The sequence below is a fragment of the Antedon bifida genome, chromosome 10, assembly GCF_963402885.1.
Source record: "Antedon bifida chromosome 10, ecAntBifi1.1, whole genome shotgun sequence".
Taxonomy (NCBI): domain Eukaryota; kingdom Metazoa; phylum Echinodermata; class Crinoidea; order Comatulida; family Antedonidae; genus Antedon; species Antedon bifida.
In genome coordinates, this window is record NC_136235.1 from 6,608,284 (window position 1) to 6,625,614 (window position 17,331).

Genomic DNA, 17,331 nt, shown 5'->3' on the forward strand with positions numbered 1-17,331 from the left:
AATGCTTCCGTTTATTACTTTAGTGTCATGCGGGTATTCCAACGCATAGGAAGCAGGAAGTAATACAACATGGATTGGGATACTTCATTTATTCATCCCATTTTTATATAGTAACCTATTATAGGCCTAGTAGGCCGAGTAGTGTTGCCCTTTGTTACCATCTTAATATACCGTTAGCATTTCTGTTTATAACATCAGTGCCATGCGGATCTTCCAACGCATTGTCTACCCAAGGAAACAGGCCATTTGACATGGATACTTCATTATCCATTCATTCCAGGTGTTATATAGTAACCTATTTTAGTAGGACATTCTTCCTTTTGTCACCATCTTAATGTGCTGTTAATACTTTCATTTACTTTCATGCACCCTGATTCTGCAGCTATCACTTGGTAGACATTAACTGACTATTGCCAGTCATCTAGATACGAATCTAAGCTACGCCACCTTTTATTTGTCTGTCTCCGATCAACCTTGATATGCATGTATGTTTATGCTGATGGACCTAAATTGTATCTGTTACAGTGTAAATGTGGGTATCTTTTAGGCAGACATACTTTTATATTCGGCTTTAAATCACTAACGTAAAAGGATGATGGTCATTATGGTGATGTCGGAATAGAGAAAAACAATGAGATATAAAGGTAAACGGAAACTTTGAACTGATAATGAAATAATAAAAAATACATAATTAATTTAAATGAAGTGGACCTATTTACTGTCAAGAAGTTCTTATACATTGACTTTATTTACTTATAAACCCATATCGCCCTCTCTAGTTATTTGTGTGTTGGTAGGTGGCGCTGTTGATCATGTCATGATTTTCTTGATGAAACGCCATTCTCTTGTGCTTTCTGATTTTTTTTTTATTATATTAGAACATATAAATCAGTTTTGAACATAATCATGGCCATTGTTTTGAAAACACGTCTTCCGTGGTGTTTGTTATACAGTAATGCGTTTATATTGCCTTCATTTAATTTTCTATGATACCATTAATAAAAGTCCACTAACCAACAGTAAATATACTGGATGTATATCTCTAAAAAATTACATCTCATTTTAACAACTACCTGTATTAATACAGTTTTTTTCAGGCGGGAGGACTAATTCTAATACGATACAGGTTTTAAGTTTGGTTTACATAAAGACCGTTATTAGACCAGTAGAGAAGTTTGAGTCATAGATAGTGCGGAAACCTAAATCGGAACGACCACTGCCTTATTCATGTCCTGTTAAAACACAACGAAGCCATAATCAATATATGTATTTTCATCGTAACAGAGTTCATGAGACCATGACAGGGACTGAAACTGTTCGAAATAATAATAATAAAAGAAATTCACACCACCATATCGAAAATTAATCAAATTACTCCCTATTTATTTCGAAGAATTTAAAGTAAGTGTTTTAGTAAACAGAAGTCCAATAGTAGACTAATATTACACAAATAATTAATTGTTATGAGTGGGATGATATGACAGGCATTTATTTAGGTGTTACATAAAGCAATATAATATATACGTATGTTAAAACGAATTCTGTCTAGTTGTGTGCGGAATAATACACTATTGATTCAGCTAAACATTCTCAGTCCAAGGTATCGTTCGTTCTCACTAGAGTTGTTTCTTTATATCACATGATGATACTCATTGTTTTAAATTACGTTTTTCAGTCAAGTCATCTACTTCCGTATATATTTTAATTGCCAGTTTGATTATCCTAGTATTCGCCTTGATATAAAGTGAGAGAAAAAATAAACAACTTAAATGTACGGGTAGTCTATTCTTTTCAACCAAAGATAGCATATATTTGTATTATTGCTGCGTTAAATAATTTCAGGTTCATCGAATTTTAGCATCCTGTTTGGGACAGCCGAATTAGATTCAATAGCGTCATTTCCTTTAAAATCATACAAACACAATCTTCGTCAAAATGGATCTTTGCCAATGTTAAAAGATTAAAAGAGTAAATGTTTCATAATTGTCATATAACATTAAAAGGTCAAATAAAGTTAATAAGTAATCATGTTATTAAAGGTATCTATCTAAAATGAAATTTTAAATTACTCAACTTATTCATAATGATGATTAAAAAATGAATAATTGTGTTAACCTTTCGGTTTGCTAATCCATTTAGACAAAATGTGTGTGTTTTTTTTAAATTCTGCTGTAACTGTTTACAATGGTGACATGTTTTATTTAACAACAAAAAAGGAGTCAGCGGTCCACATCCAGCTTTTCGAGGCTAGAATTTAGAAAATATATATTTTTAAGAAACCTAAAATTGGGTTAACGCGCTTATTGATAATGAGGTAAATCATTCCTTGTAATTGTTCGTTTTTATGTTTGTTTCCCATTATTGTTTTAAAATCTGAAGCTACTGTACTATAACGTGATGAACAAACACTTAAACATACAACATTGTATTTGCTTTATTTATATATCAATATTTTTACAGTTTCAAGTGAGTGCCCGCACCAAAGCAAGACCCGCTTGCATGCATGATGTACATATAATGTTTTTTTTCTTTTCCACAAGTTTAAAGCTTTTCTTGTTCTTGCTTGCATTTTCTTTTTCCATTCCGTATCTTTATTGTTTTTACAGTATATTAAATGAACTGGAATAAAGTTACTACTGCTACTTACTTATTTACATAACCACTATACTCATTTCAAATGTACTCTAATATCATACCATCATGTTTTCTGTCAACAATAAACATCGGCTACTAAATGTGATAATATAGGCCTACATAAAAATACAATTCACGTCATATTTTAACAAAGTCATTTCCAGAATATCATGATTTTAAAAACAAATCTTTTCATTTTCCATATTTAAAATAATTTAATAAGGAAAATTAATATTCATAACCTGAAAATCCCGTTACGAAGGAAGGGAAAAGTTGTGTGTTTATCGCGTATTCTAATTTTAACATTTCCCTTAAGGTGGTGCACTTGTCTGAATTCTGTCTTGTTATAGTATTATAGTATTAACGTAAGTAATTACAGTTTTAAAATATTAAGCCTATGGGATAATTTGATTAAAAATCCATATTGAAAAAAAATGTGAGGTCAAATGGTGGGGTCAAACAAGTGAGAGAAGTGTATACCAAAAGCATAATGCTTACTAGAAATAGAAAATAATATTTTTGGTTTAACATAAATTTCCTAAATTATACTTCGTTTCGAATAAACTACTGTAAATAAATGTATAATCAGGGAATTAGAGTGACATCAATCTCACTCTTTATTTTGTTTTGGCGAATAAACAAATTTAAAGACGTTTACCAACAACGTCGACATATTTTCAACTTTATTTCATTAGAAGTGTACTGCAAACTTAATTTAGTCATACTAGTAAATCAGTCTACTATGATTTATTATTAAAGAGCCCAACTTTTCGAACTGACGTAAAATAGTTGGCCATCGCGCGTCAAGGATGCTCGTCGCATGGCGGCTTCAATTATTTCATTGATGTCCGCATCATCAAGGAAATCAGAATTTGGACGCAAAGCTTCATAGAAGTCATTCATGTCAGCTGTTTTGTTATCGCGGCTTTGCTGAGATTCTAGAGAAACATCATCATAATCAATAATATCGGGAAGATATTCTCCAGAAAAGTCATAATACGAACTTCCAGCATCATCTGGATGATTTATCTGTTCATACGACAAACTCGCTTCTTCGTTTATTGCTACTAAACTCTGTCCTCGTTTATAAGCCTCACTCGGAACTCTTTCAAGACGGCATGACGCACTATTCCTGGTTTTCTCTTCTTTTTGAGTTGATGATTGCATAGTGTTGTTAATGCCACCTGATGCTGAAGAGATGCTAAACACCGACGTTTTACTTTGATGCCGCGTACTAGTCTGTGCCTGTTTATCAATACGACCTCTTCTTAATAATGAAGGCCCATATCTTTCATTCTCCTTTTTATTAGATAATTTAACATAGACTATATATGTCATGATTGTACCCGTACCAAATAATAATCCAGCTATTCCAAGCCCTATTAGTACTACAAGGCTACTAACTTGTTTAGCATTCGAATGGTCCGTGGGCATGGGTGGTATGTATCCGCCTCCTCCATTTGGTACTGCATGGAGCGCTGTTGGCTCAAGATCATAAACTACTCGTATAACTCCAGTCGTGTTAGCTGTCAATCCATTTTGTGTTGATACTATACATCGAACAATGACGTTATGATCCCGCCAAAAAACTTCATCTATATACAACTCTCGGCCTACTTTTCGTATTCTACCTGTCGTCGATGTTATCAACTGGTCACCAAAATACCACGTGTAACTTTCAATCCGAGGGACACCATCACCTTTGCATCTAAACATGGCCGTTTCTTCAACTTCCACCAAATTAGTAACAGGCTTAACACTTACCGTTGGTTGGATATTCAGTGGTTGCAGGCTGCAGCTGCGTGGGCGGTCCATTGCGCGACTACGCGCAGTGCAAGTGAACACAGCGCCGTTATCAGGTGGCTCTAGTAAATGGGTTATGGTTGACTTTCTAGTTGCGATTTGTTGCATTTGACGTCCTCCGGAAGACCATTGCAATTCAGCTGGCGGATTACCACCACTGGAAGTGCATGTTAAGCGGACTTCTTCTCCAACATGAAGATGTGATGATGGGATATCCATCGTGCAGGAAGGGGAACCGACCTCAGGCGCTGACAGTACCGTAACAGAACCTGTGCCAGCGATAGAGCGAATAAACCTCAGTAAATATTGACATTGTGTTTCACGTCTTGAAATAGGTATCAGTCCAAATCCTTTATTAATTCCATTCCACATGAACATAAAACGACTCCATGTTGTATCCTTCAGTGATAAATTAACGTTTCCTTGCTTTCCTAGCAACATCTTTAGTGTGGTGATTTCAGGTGCTCGACAGTAAAGCAAAACATTCTTTCCATGCGTGACTGTCAAATCCTGGCCTCCCAATTTGATAAAGACAGTGCATTCTGCTACAAAAATCAAATTAACGGCAACTACTCCTATAACTGTTCTTGCTGTCACCATTGTTGATATTTCTCAATCAATCAGACAATTCATTAAAAAAATTATCTGCAATTAACCTCGTTCATGATCTGAAATTTTAGTTTTTCTACTAAATAGTTTACGCACAAAGAAAATACACATACATACTGCATTATTTAAACAAATAATGTGTTCAAAGAAACTGTACTGTTCGTGCCTAAGCTTTTGTAAATGCAAGTTTTCCTGTGAATATGTAATTTGTGAGGCAAGACGTTTATACACGTTTGATATATTTCCTGCGTAGAGGGAGAGAGTTAAGGGCTGTGTTAACCTGACAGTCTGATGGGCCGACACACGCCGCTGAGTCATAACATGATAAGCTATATATAATAACAGTAAATCTAAGTATAAATCATTCTAGAGTAACATTCATAAGAACATAGCAATACATAAATGACGGTTGATCTTCTTGTTTCCTCTGGTACGTTCTATTTCGTGTGAAATAAAGTAATTCCTCGTACTAAAAAATAATATTTCTGATGTACAGTAGCAAAGTCATTAGTATTATACAATAATCAATGTTGTAAATCGATAGTCATGATTGTGAGTTTTAACATTATATCTTTAAGAATGATTAATAATGTAATAATAATATTGATGATACTGATAATAATTGGAATAATTAAAATAAAAAGGTAAATGGTAACCTTAAAACGTCAACATCAATTCCATTCGCATAAATTAGACAAATGTTACAATTCAGTACAATAAAAAAGCAACAAAAGAATACAACTTGCATATTACAACAACATATTTATTACAATTAATGATAAATCATAATGTTGATACGGAACCAACGCCAACACCCGCATCAACAACAAAAAATGTGTGAAGTAGTAACAATCAATATAATAAAAATAGTTTAATAACTAAATAAATTATTAAAGTAAAATTCACGAACAACAAAAAATATGTGTTTACATACAGAAAATATATTTAAAAAGTGGTAGAAATCCATTTACGCATAATATTTTTAACAATCAATTATCCTGGTAAATATGCATGTAGTTTGTTAACCATGATACGCTACACAAGATTTAGTAAAAACTAATTTAAGATGCACTACTACTACTACTACTACAGCATCATGTAAATGTTATGAACATTTTAAAAGTTAAAATTAAATTCATTTAGTTACGTTTCTATATAATTCAAGCCGATTCAATAAAAAATTTTTTGATCCACTTAAACATTCATTTTGCTTGGCATAATTAAGACTATAAACTACAAAGAGAAATACATCCAAATGCAAAACGCTATAGACCAATGTAAAATACTGTTAAGGATGTAATTGTCCTCCAAAAACATTACAATATTAACCAGATTAATTAAATAACATTTTGAATATTTTATTGTGTATTTTTAATAAAAATAATTACTTCCGTATAAAAACAAAACAGAAAAACATATGATTTCACTTATAAAATGAAAAAAAAAATGGTTAAATTCAACCAAAAACCCATTGGCTGGCAGCAAATTTGACTATTTTTGCTTTAATATATTTTTATTTATTCATATTTTTGGTCAGATTAGATAACAATTATGTGACATTAAAATGGCATATTCAACAAAAATGTTTTTGAGATCATTTTTTAAGGGGACAATACATCTTTAAAACGATTAAAATGATTTAAATATAGATTTATTGTCGAACGTTTGAATTATACATATGAGTGCTATTTACAACAAAGGACTTCTTAGTTCTGCATAGATTGGCTTTTGGTGGTCGAGTCTAATGCCAGATTTATAAAATAACTAGATTTTGAACTCGTTACTATGTACGAGTTAGGTTATCCGCCGCGCAAACGTCATACGTTAGAATATTGCGCACAGAAAAACGATTATACCAATGTGACCTGAAGAAAATAAAATGCTAGTGTGCCCTCTATGTTGTGTCTAATTATACACTATATACTGTACACATACATACATACATACTACATACAGTGCAGAATTGGTGAAAATAACGGGACCCGCCTTTTATTCCAATTGTTAACATGATGACGTCATCAAAATGAAAGCACGTTGATAGCAACTTTGGAAGGGAATTATCTGAGCAACAACATATTAACGTGTGGAATTTTGGATACGTAGAATGTGGATGCGCGCTCTTTTAAATGTCATGAACTATAATTCAACTGGCCATATGATGACGTCACAACATCCGATGCGCAAACTTTGTACATGAATTCGTATCTACAATTCAACAGCTTCCAGAAAACGTTTTAATCGTGATACATATTGAAATTTACTGGAATGATGAAAATAAGTGACCCAAGTTATTTACGCATTTAGCATGATGACGTCATCAACATTTTACAAATGGTAAATCATGCGAAAGATAATTGATTAAAGATGTATTGTCCTTTTGACTAATTCCCAAAAAATAAAAAAATAAAAGATTTCGAAAAAAGTATCATAATAGTTATTAATTTTCACCAAAAATTAATCCAAAAAAAATCGTTTAACTGAAATACAGACGTTTTTTTGTTCAAAAAATAACTTTGACTTCCAGTCAAAGTTTTCGATCAAAACATATCTCATAATGTAACGCGCTTGTTTGGCTACTCTGTATGCATAAACATAAAACCTCGCGATCTGTGTGAAAAAACCTTCTCAACCGTGACGAGTTGTAAACAATCCTAATTAGCATCAAGCATTATGCATACTCGTGGTTTGAAATCTTTGTTTACTTGCGCTCGCGACGATTTTCCAGAAATGTAATCAAATTAATTTACCTGTTTATGTAAACTTGTTATTTTTGGCTCGAATTTTCGACTTAAAGTGAATAACTTTAATAATTATTACTTTGATGTGGTCAATTTAAATTTATAATATTTTGACCTTCATTTTTTGTATTTCAAGGGACAATACATCTTTAACCTAGACAATATCAAAATATGGGTTAAATGGAACACGGATAAGTGGAGATGCGCTGTGGCCATACGATGACGTCACAATGTCCGGTTAGCCCTATTGATGCATGATCCGATATCTACAACTCATCATCTTCCAGAATATGTAATTAAAATGTTTTCATCAAAAACGCGCACCAACTGTCCAATTCGACGTGCTCGTAATTTTAAGCCGAAATTGCTTAAAAGTTACTAGAAAAGGCTGGAAAAACATAATTCACGCGAAAAAATATGTTTTTAACACTACGTGCGCACCGCACGTGTAATTCTTAAAATACATGAAACGCGTAGAAAGTTGATTAGAAATTATTTTCTCATTTTCAATTTTTAAACGCGCGTGCGCGCGTAACTTTCTGTGAAACTTGCCTTTTTTATTCAACAGAAAGTTAGCGCATGATATAAATTACACCTTTGCTAAGTTTCAATTTAAAATGTTATTTCATTTTCGATCTATCATGTTAAAATCGCGAAATTCATACAATGCTCGTAAGTCACGTTGAGAGATACGCGAGACACACAAATTACAGAAAAATATGTTGATCTTTGACAATAATGTAACAAATGAGCGGGGTCTTTCATAATATTTTCAAGATACACTTCTCGTAAATTAGTGAACATGACGCTAGATCTACTTTAATGATACTCTATGCAATGTTACGTGGTCTCTCTATATTTTACTTACCATTTTTCAGTATAATTACCATAAAACATCTAATGCTAAAAGATATTAATATTTAAAATTAATAATACTAATAGGATTAACATAGTTCTAATTTGCTTGAGCTTTCTGAGGAAGTAGAAACTTTGAGACTAATCAATGCGCAATACGTTTGCTATTTTTTGCTGCATTTTATATATATTTTTTATATTTATATATAAAATTAATTTTATTGACTAAAATGACTGGAAAAACTATTAAAGAAATGTTGGAATCTATAGGATGAAAGCACGTGCGGTGTAGTAGTAGACAGCGTGAGTTGCTGTAGTATAAAGTTTGTATAGCCTTAGTTTTACAGACGTCTAATAAACGTCACGTGATATTCGATTTTTTCGATAGGTAGCTGTATAAATTACGCAATATTTTACTGCATGACGATTGGTGTGTACTGCATGGCCATTGGTGTGTACTGCATGACCATTGGTGTGTACTGCATGACCATTGGTGTGTACTGCATGACGATTGGTGTGTACTGCATGACGATTGGTGTGTACTGCATGATGTTTGGTGTGTACTGCATGACGATTGGTGTGTACTGCATGACGATTGGTGTGTACTGCATGATAAATGTGAACTGAAGGCAGAGGAGGCGTTCCATACTTCTGTACCAGTGTTCAAATAGCGTCTGATCTTGGCGATGTTACGAAGATTTCAATCTTATTTATATGTAATGTCATGGTCATTTGACAATAAGTTGCACTCCACGATTACGAACTTCAGTTGAGTGAGTGCGAGCAGCTGCAGCACGTCACCAGTGTGTATGCTATGAAACTGAACCTTTTTCCTCTGCCAAGAAGAACCAAACATGGTGATATCTGAAAATATCATCGTTTAGCTCGAGGAAATTGGAACTCATCCATTTTCTAATATATGTGAAGCAGGCCTATATACGGTTTATGCTGGATAGTATCTCGAATTGTTGAGGCTTGATCGAAAGTAAACTTGTACGTCGTTTGCATATATTGATAACAATGGTGCGTATTATTTCAACAACTGGTGAAACATAGACAGCTGAGTTCTGAGCACGGAACCCTGTGGGACGCCACATAATAATTGAAAAGCATTAGATGAAATAACAGCATGGAATCTGTCTTTTAAGTAAGATGTCAAACAGGACAATGCTTGATCTTTACCACCAAAATCTTGTGACAGTCTATGTAGAAGCAATATTCATCAACTATTAGGACATCGAGAGTGAGATTTCAATATAATGTGGTTCAAAGTGAATAACCGAAGCGCACGAGCCTCTCTCGTTAATAGTAGGTGTGTTATAAGACAAAATAATACTGAATGTTTATGAGTGCAATGGTACAAATAATGTCATGAGGTGAGAGATGAAAGGTTCTTTTTTTATATATCAACATACTATTCTTGAGTATTCATTATAATAAAATATAATGCTGAATCATTAATCGGGTTGACTGTATATATAATAGTCAGCTACTCTGTTATCATTAACAGTTGTGTATTTTACCACGTGTGTCTTTACATTATTGAAGTTAGGTAAATGTTCAGTGCGAGAATATTTCCTTCACCATCCTTAGTAGAGAAACTATTCCTACACTCTGGACATTTGGCATGCGACAATGTTCCTTTGAAGGCTGTGACTTGCGATGTCTCTTGGCACAAGGGGCATCTGTATTCGGCCACTTGTAGGCCTTTCAGTTTATCCATAAGCTTCTCCGCAACTATCGATGCATGTGTATGGTAGTATTTTTTCTCTTGTTTGCTCAGGTCATTTAATGTCCAATATACATCATAGAATATTAAATCTAACACATCAGCGTTTTCAATTTTAAAAAATCCAATATCTGCCCAGTTATCGCCCCAAGAATTCATAAGACGGAGACATTCACTATTGAAACTTGTCAAAACAACTGCATGCCCTCCGGGCGTAGACATTTGTAAATGTCCACTCTCACTTGTTTTGCTGAGATGGGATTTTTTCAATACTCCTGATGGATTATCATCAAAGAATCTGCTGAATTTGTCCCATTCTCTGCCACTTAAGTAGAATGTTGCGACAACTGGTCGCTTTGCCGCGACAGCTTTTAACGCTCCATTCACATCAACTTTTTTACAGTGTAATCTGTACTGTGGACATATTTCCTGCAAAACTTTCAAGGTTGAAGCTCCTTCAATGCCATGTCTGTGTATCATAATGTCACGAAGCTTTTCAAAATCAGGATATCCACCGTCACGGCCAAGAATCCTAAGCAAAGAAAGGTGAATAACTGCTGCGCAAGCATTTGCATAGCATGTCCCACCCTTCTGTTCATGTGCCTTAAAACTAGATCTGGTCCGATTGATGTAGATATCAAGGTCTACGGAAACTAATAAATCAGACAATGTATCTTGGCAACAGAGTGTATTCCGTGCTAACTTGCATGCGTCTTTTAGGTGGTCGGGGTGATTTACGTGTAAAAACAATTTTGTTTCATTGTTAGTTATGTCAATCTGCCAACCTTGCTTAATTAAGATCGCCCTGGTGACTAACTCTGTTGGAATTGTAGAGCTCAAATTAAAAAGAAATGTAGCCCCCTTTTCCCAATTCAATCCTTGTTTACTGAACAGACGCTTTGGTTCAACATTTGATGATTTGCAAATGTAGCAACCGACAACCTTCACATCTGCATCGTTAAGCTGTGATTTAATCAACTCTAAATTGCCTCGATAAACAGTAATCTGGAAAAGTTTGGGAATGTGATCATTGAAGTATTGAAGAATTCCTTTGCCTTTCCTAAGGCTGAAAACAATGGCGTTGACCCATAAATAAATGGTTCAACAATCTTCAGTATTTCTCGTGATCTTTCCTTCGTAAGCTCATCTTCATTAACACAGCCATGCATAATACCTGAAGCTTCTTTCACTTTAAAAACAGACATCTTACTGGGGCTTTTGATAAAAATTGAAAACATTGCTTTTTTCATAATCTCTTTAATGTCATCAGTTGTTGCCTCTTTATCGGCAATTTGTTTTGTTGATGTAGCAACGTAACCAGCCAACAAAAAACTTGGATTTTCACCCACCAGATACATATATATATATATATATATAAACAAATCAAGCAATGAACATTAATTCAAAACCGCCCGGTGATATACTGAAATTTAATTAATTAATTTGAAACGATAAAGATGAGGAAATCTGTGAGAATGAGAAAAAGTCGCCCCAACCGAGACTCGAACTCGAAACGCCTGCTTGATATGCAGATGTCCTAACCATTAGACCACTGGGGCTTTCATGTTAAAGAGTCGCTATCCAATTGAGTTTGAACAATACCATGAAAGCCCCAGTGGTCTAATGGTTAGGACATCTGCATATCAAGCAGGCGTTTCGAGTTCGAGTCTCGGTTGGGGCAACTTTTTCTCATTCTCACAGATTTCCTCATCTTTATCGTTTCAAATTATATATATATATATATATATATATAAATCCAAAGGCAAATTACTGAAAAAAATGACAATGCTGTGGGTATCAGTGGCTGGATCTGAAAAAAAGCGAAAAGCTAAATCAAAACGATAAAGTAAACAGCCAGAAAAGTTAGCAGAGCTTTCGGGCAACACTAGCCCTTCATCAGTATAAACTCATCAGGCAACAACTGAGGACTAGTGCTGTTCTGCCGTACCACGCCGAGAATGTTAAAGAGTCGCTATCCAATCGAGTTTGAACAATACTATGAAAGCCCCAGTGGTCTAATGGTTAGGACATCTGCATATCAAGCAGGCGGTCCGAGTTCGAGTCTCGGTTGGGGCGACTTTTTCTCATTCTCACAGATTTCCTCATCTTTATCGTTTCAAATTAATTAATTAAATTTCAGTATATCACCGGGCGGTTTAGAATTAATGTTCTTTGCTTGATTTGTTTATATATATATATATATATATATATAGGTTAAAACTGCCTCAATATAGATTTATTTTTACGACATGTTTCGGGCATAGCCCATCATCAGGTGAAGAGAATTGTAACAAAGGATAACATATATAAGTCACAAAATTACATAATAAAACAAATCAGCCAATCAAAGATGTTAACAAACAAAAGGCATAGTTATAAAGGCACACCTCCAAAAGCTATGGGGTACAAAGCAGAAATGGTTGCTTATAAAGCAGGAAATTTAAAACAAAGAAAAAAGCTTCAAGTGTAAATAATTGTTAATATGTGAATGTCTCTGGCAAAATTAATGTTTAAAAGATCTAAATTGTACATTTATGCCGGTAGGGGCAAGAGTGCCAAGCTTTACAATTATTCTTTCTTCTATAATTCTACGAGATGTCTCAGAACCATTACATACCTTAACACCAGAAATTGTAATATCCGAAAGGGAATGCTCATTATTACAAAAATGGGTGGCTACAGGTAATCCGGGAGTCTTAAGTTTAATAGACCTTAAATGTTCTACAAACCTATCACCTAACCTGCGTTTAGTTTCACCAATATAAAGCATATTACATTTAGTACACGAAATACAATAAACTAGATTTCTAGTGGTGCACGTAATATGATCTGTGATAACATAATTACCAGAAGGAAAGACAAATCAAATCTCTAAGAAAAGTTTGCCAGTTAACGCACGAGGACACACTGCAACCTACACATAATACAAATGCTTGTGACCGCATACCTCTAGTCCTCACGTATCATCCTATGAATAAGAAGGTTATTAACATTGTCCGCGATAACTTTTCAATTTTGACAGAAGATAAATCCGCTACAAAAGATATTTTTCAAGAACCACCCATGATAGCTTACAGACGTGATCAAAGCATTAAAGACACTTTAGTTAAATCTAAATTACAAAACAAAGGTAATGAATTAACTGGAACATTCAAATGTAATAGAAATAGATGTTCGACATGTAATTACGTTTCATGTTCAAACCAAATAGTAGGACCTTCTGGTAATTATGTTATCACAGATCATATTACGTGCACCACTAGAAATCTAGTTTATTGTATTTCGTGTACTAAATGTAATATGCTTTATATTGGTGAAACTAAACGCAGGTTAGGTGATAGGTTTGTAGAACATTTAAGGTCTATTAAACTTAAGACTCCCGGATTACCTGTAGCCACCCATTTTTGTAATAATGAGCATTCCCTTTCGGATATTACAATTTCTGGTGTTAAGGTATGTAATGGTTCTGAGACATCTCGTAGAATTATAGAAGAAAGAATAATTGTAAAGCTTGGCACTCTTGCCCCTACCGGCATAAATGTACAATTTAGATCTTTTAAACATTAATTTTGCCAGAGACATTCACATATTAACAATTATTTACACTTGAAGCTTTTTTCTTTGTTTTAAATTTCCTGCTTTATAAGCAACCATTTCTGCTTTGTACCCCATAGCTTTTGGAGGTGTGCCTTTATAACTATGCCTTTTGTTTGTTAACATCTTTGATTGGCTGATTTGTTTTATTATGTAATTTTGTGACTTATATATGTTATCCTTTGTTACAATTCTCTTCACCTGATGATGGGCTATGCCCGAAACATGTCGTAAAAATAAATCTATATTGAGGCAGTTTTAACCTATTTGATCTTGATTTTTTTCTATATCCTGCCTATGCAGCTCTTTGATTTATATATATATATATATATATGTATCTGGTGGGTGAAAATCTGTGATAATACCATACATGGCTCTGTGGTCTAGTGGTATGATACTCGCCATGTAAGCGATAGGTTGCAGGTTCGAATCCCGCCAGAGACATTTTTTCATACAACTAAAAATACGGAACTTTCGCCAATGAGCTATGCTCGACGCGATTATGAGATCATGTTCCGAATATGAGCACTGTTTCTATAATTTACAGTATGATTTATATATAATTTACACAGTGCTACGCAACATCATTGATTTACATATACACAATATTATTTTAAAAACCGTTGCGAATTAAAGTTGGAATTTATTCTGACTTATTAAGCCTCCACTGATTGTGAGGGCGTTTGTTGTATGAGAGAATGTATCTGGTGGGTGAAAATCTGTGATAATACCATACATGGCTCTGTGGTCTAGTGGTATGATACTCGCCCTGTAAGCGAGAGGTTGCAGGTTCGAATCCCGCCAGAGACATTTTTTCATACAACTAAAAATACAGAACTTTCGCCAATGAGCTATGCTCGACGCGATTATGAGATCATGTTCCGAATATGAGCACTGTTTCTATAATTTACAGTATGATTTATATATATATATATATATATATATTGCCAACATAAAGAAGCAGATCAGATCTATTGCAGGCCTGCAACCATGTTCTGACCAATCTTTGCAAAATGAGTTTTTAAAAGTTTTATAAGTTTGCTTTAACCATTATTTTATTTAAGGTCAGTGTAATAAAAATATTATTAAAAATTATATGAAATAACATAACTTTACTGATCAAATAGTTTGATTATTTGTAAAACCGTCGATCTTAGAGTTTGGACAAATTTGCATTTATTTGGTAATTACCTAATGCGCATATTAAAATATTGACCTTTGACCTTATGTCAACTGATGAAAAGATGAATGTGCTCTTTTACATTGCCTATGTTAGTTTTTATTTTGTTAGTTCTATGATATTAGTTCTATATTGACATTTGACCCTTAATCGCGAAAGATTTTTTTTCATAAGGTGATTAATAGATAACTATAATCATAAAAAGTGTAATAAAAGACCAAATTGTGCTTTAATAAATTGGTTATAATACAAATATTTAATACACTGTTGTATTTGGTCAATTTTGAATTTTGACCCCTTATATCTTGAAAACGCTCCTTATCCTGATCGATTACCAGATACGGACAATTCTGGTCTATAAAATTTGGATAGCACCGGACTAAATTGTTATTTTCTGTTATTCCGGCTGTAGCTATGGCTACTAAGTTGTATTATTCTTAATGATGCTATTTTGTTTTGTTACGATATTGATTGTCATCGGTAATGCTCTAACTGGTAATATAAGGGGAATTCCATTATAGTGATATGATATGAAAGTTGGAAACGCATTTAGAGATGTTATTAATAGAGGAAATACAGCAGCTGCAGATAAAACATATATAAAGCATTTGACTTCCTGTCAGTGTTTCCCACTTATTGCCTATTACACATTTCTTTAAAAACGTACACTGTGATTGTTTCTTTAAGGCTGCCTCTACCCATATAAATAAATGTATAAAATTATATTTTGGCATCTATATATAAATTTACGTAAGGGCAAAATTCGGTAAATCGCGCGTTACTTCGAAAATTTTTACTCGATATATAAAGTTGGTTCGCACTTTCGGTACTGGTACTGACAGTTGCTTCTCAACGTTTGCATTAATTACTAATTACAGAAAATATAACGTCGTAGTGGTGGTGTATCGTTACTTTACTATTTCAATCGACTATGACACCTTTTAAACATGACAGGACAACAGTATTGACCAGTTTGTTACTACTCTGTTCCATTCTACACATGAAATCATAGCATGCTTTCCTGTAGTATTCATAAAAAGAAGGCATGTTCCTTGTGACAAGCGAGTCAAATGGCCGAGCGGTTAAGGCAGGGGCGCCGTTTACCGTACCTAAAGAGCCAACAACATCGGCAAGGGTTCGAGGCCGACTCGCTCCTAGTTCTGGTGGTGGAACAAGTCTTCTCGGATAAGGACTATAAACCGTAGGTCCAGTGTACACAGTTATAACCTGTGTGCACTTTAAAGAACCCAGTTCATTATTCGAAAAGAGTAGGGTGTTACCCCGGTGAACTGGTTCACAAAATAGCCCCTGTATCAGGGGGATTACCACCTATCTGATAGGACAGTGATTAATTCACTATTGGTAATCCTTGGCCACATTGCCTAAAGACATAAAATAAAAAACAAAAAACAAACACCTGACTGGCACTACAGTGATTTACGGTAATTTTCTTAATGCATTATTAACATACTTGAAGCACTCTGATATTGGCCTGTGTATCCTTGGCCAAAAGATTACTGCAATACATGGTGGAGCAATATGAACGAAATAGACTGCTTTTTACCTCGTCAGAACATGTATTAAATTTACGACATAGCATATTCGCCCGAATACAAGTGGACCTACACTGCCTCTTAATATCATGAGCATCTTTCAAATCATGGTTCAAAATGTGCCCAAGATACTTAACTTCATGAACAAAGGCTAGTTCATTACCACATAGTAATTTTATGTATATGACATAAAGCATAATACGTTTTTAGTGCTGAATTATGTTCATGACGTGTGTCTTTCATATAAGATTTACTATAGAGTGTAGCCAGTGTAAACGGAGCTAAATGATGGGTGGGTTGCGATAGTTCGCAGTATAGATTTATATTATAGGCGGTCGTGTAAAAACGGTGTATTAAACTAATGTCATTTTGGCTGGTGGTCGTGGTACACCATGACTGAGTTATTCAAAAGTTTGGATAATGCACGGGCACGTTGATAGTGATGTTAATTTTTTGCGTAATTTGTTTTTTTTGTGCAGTTTTTCAAGCTCATGGTATTTTAACACTGTAGAATGATTTTGAACAATAAACATTTTCTTAAGGGAATTCCCAATACTTTTTCAGTTATAGCATTACTGGTGACAATCAATATTGCAACAACAACTCCGATTTCATAATCAATCGAAATAATAAAAT

The 17,331-nt window shown here is 34.1% G+C and overlaps 3 protein-coding genes across 3 annotated transcripts in view; all 3 read right to left on the reverse strand.

Moving 5' to 3' along the window:
* Positions 1-17,331, reverse strand: part of LOC144853629 (uncharacterized) — an 85,036-nt gene that overhangs the window by 43,694 nt on the left and 24,011 nt on the right. The gene's annotated exons all lie outside the window — the stretch shown is intronic.
* Positions 313-17,331, reverse strand: part of LOC144853631 (BLOC-1-related complex subunit 8-like) — a 224,095-nt gene continuing 207,076 nt past the window's right edge. The window contains exon 9 of the transcript XR_013614401.1: positions 313-323. The gene's annotated coding sequence lies outside the window, so the exon portion shown is untranslated. The remainder of the gene's footprint in view (positions 324-17,331) is intronic.
* Positions 2,302-5,227, reverse strand: LOC144854039 (uncharacterized). Its single transcript, XM_078711919.1, has one exon. The coding sequence runs from the start codon at positions 5,035-5,037 to the stop codon at positions 3,388-3,390; it is 1,650 nt and encodes a 549-aa protein (XP_078568045.1). The 5' UTR covers positions 5,038-5,227; the 3' UTR covers positions 2,302-3,387.

Excerpts from the sequence above, each read along its gene's own strand:
- LOC144854039 (XM_078711919.1), bottom strand. The coding sequence starts at position 5,037 with ATGGTGACAGCAAGAACAGTTATAGGAGTAGTTGCCGTTAATTTGATT.